Raw genomic sequence first — 15,154 nt, forward strand, 5'->3', positions numbered from 1 at the left:
AGGTTGAGAGACCAGCTAGATTTAGTCCCTCAGAGGTCAGAAGGTCCAAGAAACTGTATTAGTCAGTCATGTGTCACCAGGTAAGATTAAAAGCCTTGCCTGCTTCATCTCAAGAGAGTGCGAGGGTAAAGGCTGAACGTCTCAGCTTGAACCATCAAACAGCAACTTTTTTGATGTGCTACTGGTTGCTGAGAGAATGGAGGAGGGGAAAAACAGGGAGAAAAGGAAAGGGGTGTTAAATTTAAGAGCACAGATGTCTGAACTGCGATAGCCACTAAACAAGGGAAGTTAAAATCACGGGGTTTTGTGCAAGTTGCCTAAGACTGCAGGATAATTCCATTTTGTACAAGTGCTGTATTTTCCTTTTGGTTGCATACAGTTCTAGCTATTGTAGCACCAATTAAGCAAAGCATGTACTTAACTACAATTGTTTACACAAGCTTTAACAATTTAAAGAGTCTGTACTGATGGGCAAGCACACTCATATTTACCCACAGCTTACACATGCAAGGGCTTGTGTAATTCTGTGACAGCTGAAATGAGAGGTTTAATTCAATAACCTTAGTTGTACAATTTAAAAAACACAGCTCAAATGAATGTTAGAAAATCAGAGTGGCTAAAGACATTTACCTTTGTTTTACAATGTAGTGTATATGAACTGCGATTAAAAAAAACCAAAGTGAATAGTTTGGAGCAAAAGGTTAAGTTTTCTGTAAGCAAAACACTGCTCTGTTTATGTAAGCGCCATTAGCAACATAAACTTGGGAACAGGAATAACACTTTTACATATTGTTTTCAGTATTAATGTTTGGGTTTTCCTTTATAAAAATCTTTGATGCCTCACCTTTTCCTGTTCAGTGTACAGTTCCTGAGGAGAAAATATTTTAATTTAAGAAAAATTATATGGAGGAAATATACTAAAATAGCACATTTTGGCCAACCATTATTGCTGGCATATCACCCTGCCCTTTTAACAACCCCATATGATAGATCTGAGAAGTGTAATTAGTCCCAAATAGTGGTATTTTAATTGTGAAGTTTGATAGCTTTGTGTTACACCCTACACATGCACATTGTCTGCTAATCAAACATCATTTTTTCACAGTCACTTTACAGAACTGCTGCTGTGTAGTCATAGAAATGATCCTGTCATTGTTTTTTGAAAGGTGGAAACCTACATCTGTTTGTATGCAGAGCAGTCATGAATAGTCTAAAGCCCTGATGACAGATGCCTGGTGGAGGGTTAGCACTACTGAGTCACGGGGGAGCGGGGGAACATGGCTTGAGCTGTGGCAAACACCAACTCAGATTCTTGTCCTTTGGTGGTGGCTGGTAGGTCTCTTCCCCTACTTCTGTGTCCCCTACCTTTTACAGAACTTACTAGTTGTCCCCTGAAGTAGGCTTTGTGCTATCTTTTCACCCACTGGGAAAAAGAGAAGTTTTCCTACTCTCTGTGCTCCCTCCATATTTCTGTACCTTGTTGTTCCTCACAAGACTGTCTCTCACTCTCATTTTCCACTCAGATTATAAAAGGCAATAATTTGTGTTCCCTCCACGCATAGTTCAATGACTTCCTGTTGCCCTCAGCTGTCCAAATGTTCTGTGTGCAAGTGGATGGCAGGGGCAGAGGTATTCTGGGGTTGAAGAGCATCAGCCTCCTCCACTGTGCTGCCATCCCCTGCTGATTCCCACCTCTCAATGCCTTTGTCTTTCTGCCTTAACCACCTCATTTTTGAAATATAAAAGTATTTTGGTAGTGCATCTTCCATTATTTAAACAATGGGCACCCAAGGAATTGGTGCCACATTTCTGTTGAAAACTGACATGCTACTGGAAAATGGGGCCAAGGAGAATTAGTGCATTTTGGCATTGTAAAGGTTATCATGTGTATCAATATATTATTAAACAAAGTAATTCAGTTTTTATGCTGATTGGTGTCTTTGTTAGCAGTATTTGAAGGAATTGCTACCACAGCATTTTATTTAAATCACACATTTCAAAGTAGTTCCAAATGAAAGCCACTTGATAAAGAGGGACAATTTTATCCTCATGTTACTGGACCACTGCTTTCAGTCTGGGATCTGCGTATTTTTTTGTTACCAAATTGTTTGACAAGGTATTGATGAAGAATAACCTCTTTGAAAAGAATATTATCAGTAAAATTTCCTGTTTAGAGAAAGATGCATGTCCATTGGAAAATAGTTTGCGATGTGTAAACTGAAAATATTTTAAAAACATTGCAAATATATTAAAAAATCTGAGGAAAACCACTACCATAAGCTACTTCTAAAATTTTAAAGAACAGAAAAAAAGATTGAACGTATTATGATGAAACAAAGTATTTCCAGCCATGCTATACAGGATTAAAATGTAAGGATTAAAGCACTATATCTCATGTTTCAGGAAATAAAATGATTTATTGCCCCAGTCAGGAAGATGTTTCCCATGCATGACTTTACAAGGAATTGCTTATGAATCATATCACCCTTATTTCATATATATTTCATTTTGCAAAAATCTGATGTGGACTTTATGGCAAGCTCATCCAAAGGTAGCTGTGTTTGCTGAGTAAAATTTGTAGGATGACAAACAGAAGGAAAAAAAAGTCCCTTTTAACCATGATTTTCTCTTTATTTCCAAGAAGTGATGTTTCTACTTTGTACAATTGTTGTTGTGAGAACAATTTGTTATTTTAAATAGTGAATGGATTCACAATTTAAATGCATTAGTGTTTAAAATATATTAAGTAACTGCTCTACTAGTTTTACCAAAATGCAATACTGTATCAGTGGTTTTGATCAAGACAGTTTAAAATTCCATTTAAACCCAAAATATGGAAGGTTAATTTAAAGATCTATAACTAGATTATTCATTTGGTTTACAAAGACAATAAATCCATTTGCTTTGGAATAATTGTTAATGATTTTCATTGGTGAAGGAGATTCAAGTCTTCATTTCTTAGAAGATCTGGGTGTTGCTTTGTTTTTTCATTTCAGCCTGTTACAAAAAATGGAAAAGGCTCTCATAGAATGGAAATGATGAGCAATGTGGATTTTCAGGCAATCAAAACATTTTCATGATCTCATTAAATGCATCATTTACAACACATATATGTTAAAAGAAATATGTTTCTCTGGGTTAGTAGAAGCGCTGGGTACACAATGTGTTTGAACATGTTAGGCTTCCACTAAAACCTGTGCCAGAACTGCAGAAACCCGGAGGAAAAAAAAAGCAGAACTTCAACCTTTTTCTTGTCAGTGTCTTCAGAGACATCATGTTTAATCATATTTTATGCAAAATGAAGAAAAAAGGTGTTACAAGAACTTGATAGATTTTTCTAGGACTGCATCTCACTTGATTGATAAGGACTGCTATTGAATTCTATAAGATTGATTGTCATTCTATGATATTGCTAGGGTTAATAAAGGATTTTCTTAGACATGCAACAACTAGTGTTTTACAGGGAGAGCAGTCTTCCTAAGACCACAGTTTTATCATTAGTTGGGATTTGTATGTTGCCTTGAGAGCTTGGAAAATGAGGGATCTTGAACAGAAACAGATATGACAGTAGTGTCTGTTAAAGCTGCTTTGTCCATTTGGTTGCCTCTTCTAAACCACAGTATCTAGAGAAAAACTCCTACTTAAAACAGGCAGTTCCCTGGTGATGCACAAAGAGTGAAGCCTTAGTGCTGATAAAAGGAATGGAGTACTGATGCAGAGAGTAAGATTTATTTTTTTTCTGTCTTGGGGCAATCCAACCTTGGAACTGTAGGTGCATTAAGACCATGCCTCCTAAGCAATAATTTTCAATGTGTGTTAATGAGAGATGTATCCAGTTTTCAAAACTGCATCTTTGCCAGATGTAGACAGCATCCTTCTCGAAGGGATGAGCTGTTTTCCACCCTAAGCCAGGCAGCACAATGGGCGACAGGCCTGGGCTGGAGAGCAAAAGCTATTGCATTATACCTCTGCTATTTATTTTCGTAGTAGTATTGTTCCTGCAGTGCTTTGCTGACAAGTTATATGTTTTACAGATCAGGTCTGTTTGATGAGGAATCCTTGCTTTAAATCCTGTCTAGGATAAATCGGGTTTGTAAATCAGACCTTATGGTTCCTATTGGAATGCTAACGATCTCAAAGGGAGGGCTTGGGTTTTGAAAACAAATCAAAGCTAATGCCCAGGGTTCCTGAAAGAGCTGCTAATATCATGAAGACTCTTGTTAAAGGCCACTTTTAAAATGTAACAACTTGTCAGACCTTGCTTAAGTAGGGGTGTTTGGGACCCTAAAATGTCACACCAAAGCATCCTTTCCTAGGTCTGGCCATATCTCTTCTGCCTGGCCACAGCTGCAGCAATTCCAGTGCTGCCAACAGCAATGCAAACCAGAGCACAACGTGACCCATCATGGTTTGGATATTTGCTGCATAGATAACTCTGCAAGGCAGTTAGCCCAGCATGCTTGGCCCTACCGACAGCAAGAATGACTCTTCTTCTCGGGGTTACTGTAGGAGAGTGAGCTCCCAGACATTTGCCACCCACACCCATTTTGAAAAAGCATTCAAATAAGTCAAAATTCATCAACCATGTTTTCATTGTTGAGGCAGGACAGGAACAGAATGACTCCAAGATCAGAAGGCGAAAGAGAACTCTCCTTTATTTCAAATGTACCGCTCTATTTATAGAGAACATCGTGCAGACTAATTTCATTGGTTTTAGAGTAAAAACACCTCACACCATTGGTGCGCTCTGAATGACGCACGGTGGCAGAACAGATCTATAAACAATGTGAACAACAAGAGATATAGAAAATTATTTACATTCCTTTGAAACACTTTCCCAGGCCAAAGCCCAGTTAGAAACCTCTCTCTTTCTCTCTGACTGAACTAAGAATACCCATACCATGTAACTGAGTTTTTAACACTCCACATTTATTTGTATTAAGTGTAAGCAATGAGTTGTGTTTTACAAAACCTCTCTGAACTGAGGAAGCAGTGCAGAGCCAGGAGACAAGTATGGGGCTCTGACATCTCTCCCACCAGTCTAAGGTAGCTTCTGTCACTATCACCAACATATTTCCAGGTGAATTAGTAAGTTTAGTAGCAAAACAAATTAGGCCTTATTCACCTGTGATAACTGGTGGCATTTTAGCTGCTGCATCATCTTGATCCGATGAAAATCAACATAAAGGGTCAAGTGGTTAGCACACCAGCAGCTCTGATGATACTCTTCCTGGCACTGAGTGGCTGTTTTGTGAGAAAAATGCTCTTGTGTGTTCAACATTAGCAAGTCTTTACTACCTCCTGATGAAGAAGGAAGCTAACCATTTCTGTGCCTCAAAAGGTCCTTTGTATTCAGTTACACAAAGATATGTGTAGCATTTCGCCTAAACCTTTTAGATACAATCAGTCCTGAGGAAAAAGACATTACTTCTGCTAAATTTCAGACCAAAGCAATGTCATAGCCAAATTGCAAACCTCTAGGACAGGGCTTTTTAGTGGAAATGCTGACAAAGCCTTAACTACTTTGAATGACTTCAGCGGGCACCAGCTTAAATTCTAGTTATGATGTGCATTTAATGGCATGGGATCAAACATAGAGTGTAATGGGATATTTTAAGATACTGTGTTTGAAGGGAATAAGTACTTAAACATTATTTATGAACCATATCATTTAAATGCTTCTGAAATGTGCCATTCAGTCCTTGGGTGCATGAAAAAAAATTCTAATTGCATTTCTCAGAATGAACAGTAGTATAATTTTCTTCCACAGCTTTAATGCTGAGGCACTTCCAAGAAGAGGGTTGGTATTATTTAGTGGAACCCTTACTAGAATATCTCTGGAAAACTAAGGTTTTCATTTTTTCATTGTGGTGCTCTCTATTTTTTCATCTCAGCCTTTTGGGGAATACTCCAATTTTGCTTGGAGAATATCTTTGAAGATTGTTTCTGTCCAGTTAACAGTGACAGTGCAAGAAGACAGCAGTTACTAGTATTTGTTGTGCTGTGCTAGACAAATCAGCTCTTTCTTGTGTGGTGTCTTTTATACATTTAAAGTTAAATTGATAGCATAAAAGTTTTTCTCTCACACAACCTAATACCTAATAAGCTTCTTTTTTTTTTTCTTCTTTTTTTTTTTTTTTTTTATGCTGAGGAAGCATTTGCTCCAAAAGGGGAATTGACATTCATTAGTTGTGCAGGTTGACAGTAAAACTCGCTTTAATGCAGATGGTGACTAGAACTCTCATTGCTTTTGCTACAAATGGGAATGTAGTGTTGAAAGCAGTCAGTTTTCCTTATTACTCAATTGCAGCCTGGAACTTTAAAACATCTACTTTATTCCAGAAAGAAACCTGTTCCTTGAGCTCTTATTTGCTGAATAAAAATGCTAACTGAAATAATTGTGGTGCAGAAGGTTTCAGAGCTAGTCCTAGTAAGTTTTCGCCATAGGTTGAATTGTTTTTTAATTAATTAGCAATAATCTGTGTGAAGGTCTCAAAGCACTTTGATAAGGTAAAAACTGAAACAATCTTTGGAGAGGTACCAGTCTGACTAAGTCAAAGGGACTCTGTCACTGGTTTCTGTTAAGCCAAAACTCCACTCCTGCTGCAAGCCTATCCAGCCAGGAACAGGAGAACCACAGTACTTTGCTTTCAGAGGTTCAAATAGCAGGTCACAGTGTTGGTAGTGTCCAATTTTTGACAAGTTTGCTTTGAAAAAGCCTCTGGAGTATATTTTGTTTCTAAAAGTTTGCAAATCACACTGTTTAGGGACCTTCCTTTATATACGAACGCCTTTTCAGGGGATATGGAAATTACATAATTTTCATTCTTTAAAGAACAAGTGCAAATTGATGATATATCCTAAATGGCTAATAACCGGAATTGCAATTAGCTCAGCAGTTGATGAAAATTTAAAATTCTATCTTAATCCTGTGCTAAGGTCTGACTTTAATTTAACTTCTTCATTCCACATGATTCTTATAGGTGTGCTTTTTTTTTTTTACTTCTAGTAGAGTCAAATGACGCAGAAAAGTACTGTCGTGCTCTTGGCATTACAGGAAAAACTAGTAGTCTGAAAAAGACACTTAGCATTATTTAATAATGTTGCTGCAACCTACTGTTTGTTTGACAGGAAACAGAACATATTGAGATGCATATCTAAGGAGCAGAGTTCCATAATGAAAAATACTGCATGTATGCATTGAATGTATAAGCTACACTTTTGAGACTTGAAATTTGCTAAAAGCATTTTACAACTACACACATTTTCACTAACTCTCCTGTTTTTCATTTGGAGTAGGTATCATCTGTCACCATTTAATCATATCTGGTTTTAGCTATTAAAAAGGCATGTAATTTTAATTTTTGTGGCTCATTAGTGTGTAAATGCCAATGGACCTAAGCTTCTGGTCTAAATTGAAATCCCTCTGCTTTTGAGGAGACTATGACCACCTTTTAGAAACACAGCCATCATAATCTGAAAATCAAGATCTGAAAATAAGTAACAAAAAATATTGTTTAAAGCAACTTCACTGGAAGCAGAAATGGGTACACGATTTTTCCAGAGTAATACAGTGAATAACATAGTGAAATATGGTAAAATAAAATACAGTCTTCTACTGAAAAAGTTGAAATCACACTTTCATGATATAACTGAATCTGAAGGACAAAGAATCCTAAACAACTAGAAAAGTAGAATGCATTTAGCCATTGTAGTTCTTTGGAGTATACAAAGTATTTGCATATTCTTAATTTTTTTTTTTTAATAAACACATTTATTTAGATATATGCATTCCTTGAAAAAATAAATTAAAAAGGAAAAAAGAAACTGAAACAGAAAACTTGAGGGTGGTCTAAGATGTCTGTCTTCTTTATGTAACCTTTTGCATTTTGTGTTTAAGAACTGACATTCCAAATGATTTTCTTTGGCTTAATGCCTGGGGTGAATACTGAGGCAGCAAATTAGTAATGCTTAAGAAGTCCCACAAAGAAAGATGTTTGCTGTGAAAGTGCAACTGATGTGACACTTGCACTGGAGGCTTCTTAGCTTGCTCAAATGATACAAGATGGCATAGGTCTAGGTGATGCAAGGGGAGTGAAGAAGACTAAAAGTGCCACGTGCTGAGCTGTACAAGGTGTCTCCTGTGGCCAGCTACCTGCCGCTGTGACTATGCTGACACTACCTTTTATTTCTCTTCCAGGGGCTAACTTTGTAACTCGGAAGATTAGCCGATCGGTAGCAAAGATTCACCTCGGACAGCTGGATTGTTTCAGTCTGGGCAATCTGGATGCTAAGAGAGACTGGGGCCATGCCAGAGACTACGTAGAGGTAAACTGTGGGATTTTTTCTGAATCATCTTTGTGGAGGGGATAATGCTTATTGCTGTACCTTCAGGTTATGGACCACAGAGGGCTATCTCAAGATTTTATTTTTTTTTTGCCTATTGAGGTCTGTTAACTTTGTCTTGCTCTTGATTTCAGATTAGGGAATTTAGTAACACAGCAGTCTACCCCAGGCTTGACCTGAACAGAAAAATAAATCTTTGGGTTTACATTCCTTGCCTGAATTCCTGGGGAAGGGGTCTGACTACAACGTGGATCTATTTTAGTGTGTGTCTTCAATTCTTTTGCCAAATTTTATAACTGATACTAAGATTTCAGCAAGATACAGTATGACCTGAAGTGAAAGATCCTGCTGGAGGTTGGTAGCCTTTTTTTAATAAGGCAAAAATTAGGTCTATGTCAATGATCAAAGTCCTCTTTGGTTATACATTATAAAGAAGCATCACAAGATAGTTGTGAGTGCAGGTAGGAACACATAAGCCTGCATTTAGTGTTTGAAATGTTTGTGTAGTCAGGATTTGTTTCTAATTTTATTCTACCCATCTACTTAAGCAGACAAACAAACAATACCCCTGTATTGTATTGCAGGGAGACATGAATGACCATGTAGGAAATATTATCTTTTCCCCAGGAGATTTTTGTCCCCATTTTGGTGCTTAAAGATTTCCTGTGGTCATTGGACTATTTCTGTCTTTTAATAATTCCTTGCTGGGAAACCGGATTTGACTTCACCATTCATTGATGTAGTTTAAAAAGAAGACTACTGTTTGTTTTGGTTTTCTATATTACAAAGTAAGAAGTATCTCAGTGAGCAAAAGTCTTGACTTTTATCATAAATTGAGACTTTAAAGGTAGAGTAAAAGCTGAGCTCTTAAATCTTCTTTATGATCAAAAAGAGCAAGAAAAAAAATCATAATGCCTCTATAAACTGATGTGCTGGATGACATTAAAAAAGGTAAACAGCCATATTGCCTCGGTATCAAAAGGGTTACATCAAGTGAGTGCAGAAGGTGGTTTTGGCAGCCAAATGAAGTTGTCTTAGGTTCTGTGCTGCATTTGCATGTGAGATGTTAAAAGCATCATGGGTGTAATGACTGTGCCTCCATTACTATGGTTTTATGTTTGTGGCCACAACATTGGTTGAAGCAGTTAAACCAGTAAACCACCCCAGTCATCTTTTTAATGCATAAAAATATGGTCATGAGTGATCATAAAATCGGTCACCAAGTCTCAACTGAAAAGAAGTAAAAGGTAAGTCAAATAAATTATCAGTTGCATGAACATAATGAATACGATTTGTTAACAGACATTGGATATTTCATAAAGACTTCATAAAGACAATCCAACAGAAATTGCTCTAGGTCATAAATCATGGGAATAATCCTGAAGTCTTCTTCTCTAAGGGAAATCCTAAATAACTCTCTTGTGCCTTCTAGGTTAGACCCTTGTCCTGTGTTCACAGAATCACAGGATGGGTCAGGTTGGAAGGTACCACAGCGGCTCATCTGGTCCAACCTTCCTGCTCAGGCAGTATCATCCTAGAGCTCACTGAACAGATTTGTGTCCAGACAGTTCTTGCATATCTCCAGGGAGGGGAACTCCACAATCTCTCTGGGCAATCTGTTGCAGTGCTCAGTCACCTGCACTGTAAAGAAGTTCTTCCTCATATTCAGATGGAACTTTCTGTGTGTCAGTTGCTTCTCTTTGCCTCTTGTCCTGTTTCTTGGCACCACCAAGAGCCTGGATCTGTCCTCTTGACACTCCTATCAGATACTGATAGACATTGATGGCATTCATCCCCTCTCTTCTCAAGGCTGAATAGGCCCAGCTCCCTCTGCCTATTGAGGCCATCATTCAACCCTTAAAATCAACAAGTAAATCCAGAAGGATGACTAGCTTTCAAGGCCTTTGGCCTCCAGAAAGAATGTAGTTGTCTGAGGTCTATGGCACAAACACATGTTTTTTGTGCAAGTAGCATTCCAGGCCTTTCAGCTACACATCTTGGGCCTGTCACAAAATCTTCTGAAAAGAATTCCTCGCTAAAATATAGTTCATCTTGAGTATTTCTCATCCCAGAGAGGGAGAGTTATTATCAATTCTCTAATTCCCTGAGTATTGTGGAAATGTGGTTACAGGCATCCTTCTAATGGGTAAAAAATAGAGTAACTTTAAACTGGAAATAAACTATTATTTGAGGCTTTAATGGACTGGAAAGTAGGGCTTAGAGATTTAACGTTGTTCAAATAAATGCATAATATGTTAGAAAGCATGATCATATTTACTAGCATTTTGGGAGCTTTCTTAAGCATATGGCTGAACACATAGGGATATATCTTATCCTCTCCATATGTAGCTTTAAATCCCATCGATATTAATACAAGTAACACATGTGCATATAGACTACACCATGTACTGTGTTTCCTTTCTTCTTATTTCTTTTTTAGGGATAATAATAAAACCATAAATACATTCCTTTTTGTTGTTTTATGAAATATTATGGGTCAATTCATGATCTCACAAAAGTTTATGAGCCAACTCCCATTGACTTCATGGAGAAACAGCATCCTGTATGTGTTGGACTTAAGAATGTCTGATGGTTACAAAGCAAAAGCAGAAGTCATGACTCTTGAGCTTTGACTATATGAGTTCATTTGACTGCCACTGAGATTTTGGGCAAACTCCTTTGTATACAGTAAAGCATGGAATCATGTGCTTGTACTAAAGCATGTAGGTGCCCACCGAGGGATGGGTTGAAGGTAGTTTAGTAGCAGATGGTTCAGAAATTTGGGGTTTAAACATGGGTTCATATCAGTGGAGAATAGCTGGAAAATGTGTTTGCTTAGGATTTTGACCTGGCGCTTAAAGTGCCACCTGCGGCAACAGGGTACAGCAGCATTGTGCTGGTGAATGAAAACTGGGAAGTCCAACTCACTGGAAAGAAAGGATTTCATTCTGTGTTTGAAAAGAACAGAATAGAAAAATGTTGGCATTGAAAATTTTTGGTGTGGGATTATAAATTTTAACTTAAAATTAGTAACTCTTAACATATTGTCAGAAATTGTTGCTGCTTCCTTCTCTCCTTTCTCCATTATTTACTCTGCTGTGATCCAGCACCAGTCTCATGAGGTTGTATTAGAGATGATGGTCAGTGCCACTGAGTTGGAAGAGGGAAAAGCAATACATCAGTGCTATTGAGATATGAATCTTCTGTGTACTGTTTTGCTTTGTGAGGATAACATACCCTTTATTTGTTGCAGACTATCTGCCAGGTATTTTCAATTATTATTAGCACAATAACAAGCCTTAAGAGTACTGAGCACAGTGCTGAATACAGGGGAAGAATCCTCCTGCTGGCCACATTATTGCTGGTACAGGCCAGGATGCCATTGGCCTTTTTTGCCACCTAGACACATAAGCCTCCATTAAACAGCTGAGGTTTTTCCTGCCTTTCCTTCAGTTTCCTCTTTATCACCTGCTGATGCTCAGGTTGCCTTCTGCAATTTCACTGCCCATACTTCAGTGTTGTGCAAACAGCAGAAATACTGCACTCACTAAAGCTGTGGAAAAGACCCTCAGTCTTGATCTTACAAACTAAAAGAACAAGTCAAAGGTAACAGTTTTAATAGTCTTTAGGTATTCATAGAGATCAGAAATATTTTCTCTTGCCTTCAATAGAAATCCAGCAGTACGTCAAGCAATAATTACAGTGGACTCATAATTGGGTCATAATTGGCTCCAATTCAATTAATTACATGTCTAGTCAAAAGTTTAAAATTAGGTATGTGGCTATATTCATGGTGAAGTCAGGGTGTATTTGATATTTAGAATGTATGGGAATTGGCTTCCATTAATTTATATTTAAATAATGTAAAAGAAAACAACCAAAGCAAAAGAAAACTGTTTATAAATAGGTAATAAAGTAAGTTATTGTACAGGCCAATCAAGCATATTAAGAAACTGTGAAACTGCTTAAAGAGAAAATTTCCATCTTATTTTCTTTTTAATTGGTACTAGTGCTGTATATGTTAATACTATACTAGTGGTATATGTTAATCTGTGATTAAAAGCACAAGAAAACACACAGCCATTTTTAGTCTTAGACCATTTTGCACATGTTGAAATTTAGATAATAAAATCTAATCTTTGTTTAAATCTCTAGTCAGCATTACCTTGTGTTTTATTAATGATTTTTCTACTTACCATTCTAATAGGCAGAAACGGACCCTTGGAAACAACTGCTACCAGTGCTGTTGTGGGAAAGCCCTTCTTGTATGTTTGTGTGTATGTCTAAATATAAAAACTCTTGCCAGACAGAATTATTTAGAATTTTACTTTACTCTTGTGCATAAGAAAAGGAGCCAGCAAGAATATTGGCCAAGGCATTTCTACTTTTGTTTTGTTATTTTATTGTAGCACTAAGGATATGTTGACTTTTGAGATACATTTTACCTTCATCTGGTAAGACTTGAAGTTTTTCCTGAGTAATTCTTTCACCATCCCAGCTGAATTGTTGTTTGTGAGAGTCTTGCTTTTTTAAGAACTATTGGTTATAAAAGGGAGGTCAGTTGTGTCTGTCTGCGTAACTATCAATGCCTCATATAGTTATGAGATTGGCTTATGAACTTACGGCATGTTTCTAAATGCAGATCACCCTTTTGCTATGGGCTGAAATGAAAAATGCTTTTCCTTTCTTACTGCTTAGTTTTTATATTTAAAGTCAGTATCTTCTAATAAAAGTGGCAAAATAATTTTAAACCCTCAGTGATGGGCTTGTTTCAGTATTAGTGTACAGCCATGCAGGTAAAGTGTGCTTTGTTTATTTCCAAATCGCAGAACGTTTTCTTTCCATCATTTTGTCTGAGGTGGCATAACTAATGGCTCTATTAGGCCAAACTGATCTTCAAATTAAATCAAATCTGCTCCAGTTGAGGTGATTATGCACTGAACTGCTTGCATCTAGGTTAGGACTTGTAAGAGAGGACTTGTAAGAACCATCAGGACTTGTAAGAACCTTAAGAAGAAAAGGTTGATAGACTGTGCTCCTTTGGAACAACTACTGAACATTCATAAAACTCTTGACAGGTGCTTGATGAAGCAGTACCCTTTCTAGAAGCATGTGTATCAAAGACAATGAGACAATGAGTATTCCATCCTTGATTTTTTTTTAATAGTTTAAAAATCTTTAAAAAGTAGAACTAAGTCATGCTGAAATGTTTTTGAGAAAGCAGCATCTTCCCACAGGAAGTATGCTCTTGCCAAGGGCAGAATATTTTTTTATTTCCTCATGTAAATATTTAGGACTTGTGGAGATAGGTGTCCAAGATCAAGGAAGTGACATTTGACCACAATAATAAGTTCAATCATCCACTCAAATAATGACCCAGTTCTCAGGATATAATACAGCCAAAAGTGGTCACAGCACAGTCTCAGCTGGTTTCAAATCAAAGACGTGAAGTTCACCCAGAGCTGACCCACAGGCACTTCTTGACACAAAAGAGTGCTGGAGGAGCAGATCCAGAAGTAATGATTGCCTTCCCTCTGATTGAGTCTATGGGGAAAAGACATAGATGAGTGGATTTTCAAGGTCAATTCATGCTGTTGTAATTTTAGTAAAGTATTTGTACATGTTGCACCTCAACTGAAATATTCCAACCCTACAAAAAAGCCTGATATGAAGTGGTAGATGGTGTCACACTGTTTGGTGTCACCAAACAGGTGTCTCCCCACCACATCTCTCATACAGAATCAAAATATAATTCTGTGGCACACTGATGTAATTCCTCTCTCTTTATTGCTGTCCAGGTAGGCTCCATCAGGCTCCTTCACCTCTATAGGGCACGTGTGGCTCCACTTGACTTCTGGCCGCAGGAATCACTCTTTTATTTCTCTGCTTTTAGTTACAAACATCAGAGTGGGACTGAAGACCAAACATTTTCCCCAAGACTATATCTGTGCAGTGCCAAAATGAACTGCCACAAATTATAGGCATATAGTGAAGCTCTCCTCAGTGTACATTTCCTCTCCATTCTCCCATACAAGCTGAGAAAAAAAATTGAAATTTAAATAATTTTTTTTTCTTTTCATTAAAGCATGATTTGTGCCAGCAAAATGCAGGTATAATTCTCAAACATCTTCTTTCAGATTTTGAAAACATGGGCAAAGCTTCCCTTATGAAGAGAGAACATGTTTTATAATAACTGTGATAGTGAAAGATTTCTTTTTTAATGCTAAATAAAGGCTTACATTTTGGTAAATAAGACTGCACACTAAAACACTGTGTAATGCATTTCTTTCAGTGCATGTAATTTCAATTAGACTACTTGGCTATTAGAAATAGTTGCAGTTCTCAGCAGAGCAACGCACTATCATCTTAATTTTACTCATGTGGATGATGTCTACAATAAAGAAAAACAAACCCAAATTAAATCCTTTGTGGTTTTTGAAATGCTGAAGTCTGTACATAATATGATTCTAAATAACTACAGCATAAATGAGAAAATTTGAACACCCCTTTATTCATGTGTGTATGCACACACATGCACAGCCTGTATAAATGTGTGCATGTGAATGTATGTTTCTGTGCATGGATGATTTTTGTAGAAATTACTTTCAATTTCATGTAGTTTGAGAGGTTCATTATGTGCTATTTTCTGTGAAAATAAGTAGCAGTGAAAGTAAGTAGTTTGTTGCAATAGAGATGAATGGTCTCCATAGTTAAAACATAAAAATGAGGCAAGAAAAAGTTCTTAATTACAATATGTAGGTGTTCTGTCTAATGCACATCATATGCCATTGATTTCCAGCAGTGGTGG

General features: G+C 37.2%; 1 protein-coding gene across 5 annotated transcripts in view; it reads left to right on the top strand.

Moving 5' to 3' along the window:
- Nucleotides 1–15,154, top strand: part of GMDS (GDP-mannose 4,6-dehydratase) — a 405,091-nt gene that overhangs the window by 171,562 nt on the left and 218,375 nt on the right. For all 5 annotated transcript variants that reach the window (XM_068198267.1, XM_068198258.1, XM_068198276.1 and 2 more), the window contains exon 7: nt 8,201–8,328. In XM_068198267.1, the coding sequence (XP_068054368.1) occupies nt 8,201–8,328 (128 nt within the window). The remainder of the gene's footprint in view (nt 1–8,200; nt 8,329–15,154) is intronic.

This window comes from Anomalospiza imberbis, chromosome 1 (genome assembly GCF_031753505.1).
Source record: "Anomalospiza imberbis isolate Cuckoo-Finch-1a 21T00152 chromosome 1, ASM3175350v1, whole genome shotgun sequence".
NCBI classification, from domain to species: domain Eukaryota; kingdom Metazoa; phylum Chordata; class Aves; order Passeriformes; family Viduidae; genus Anomalospiza; species Anomalospiza imberbis.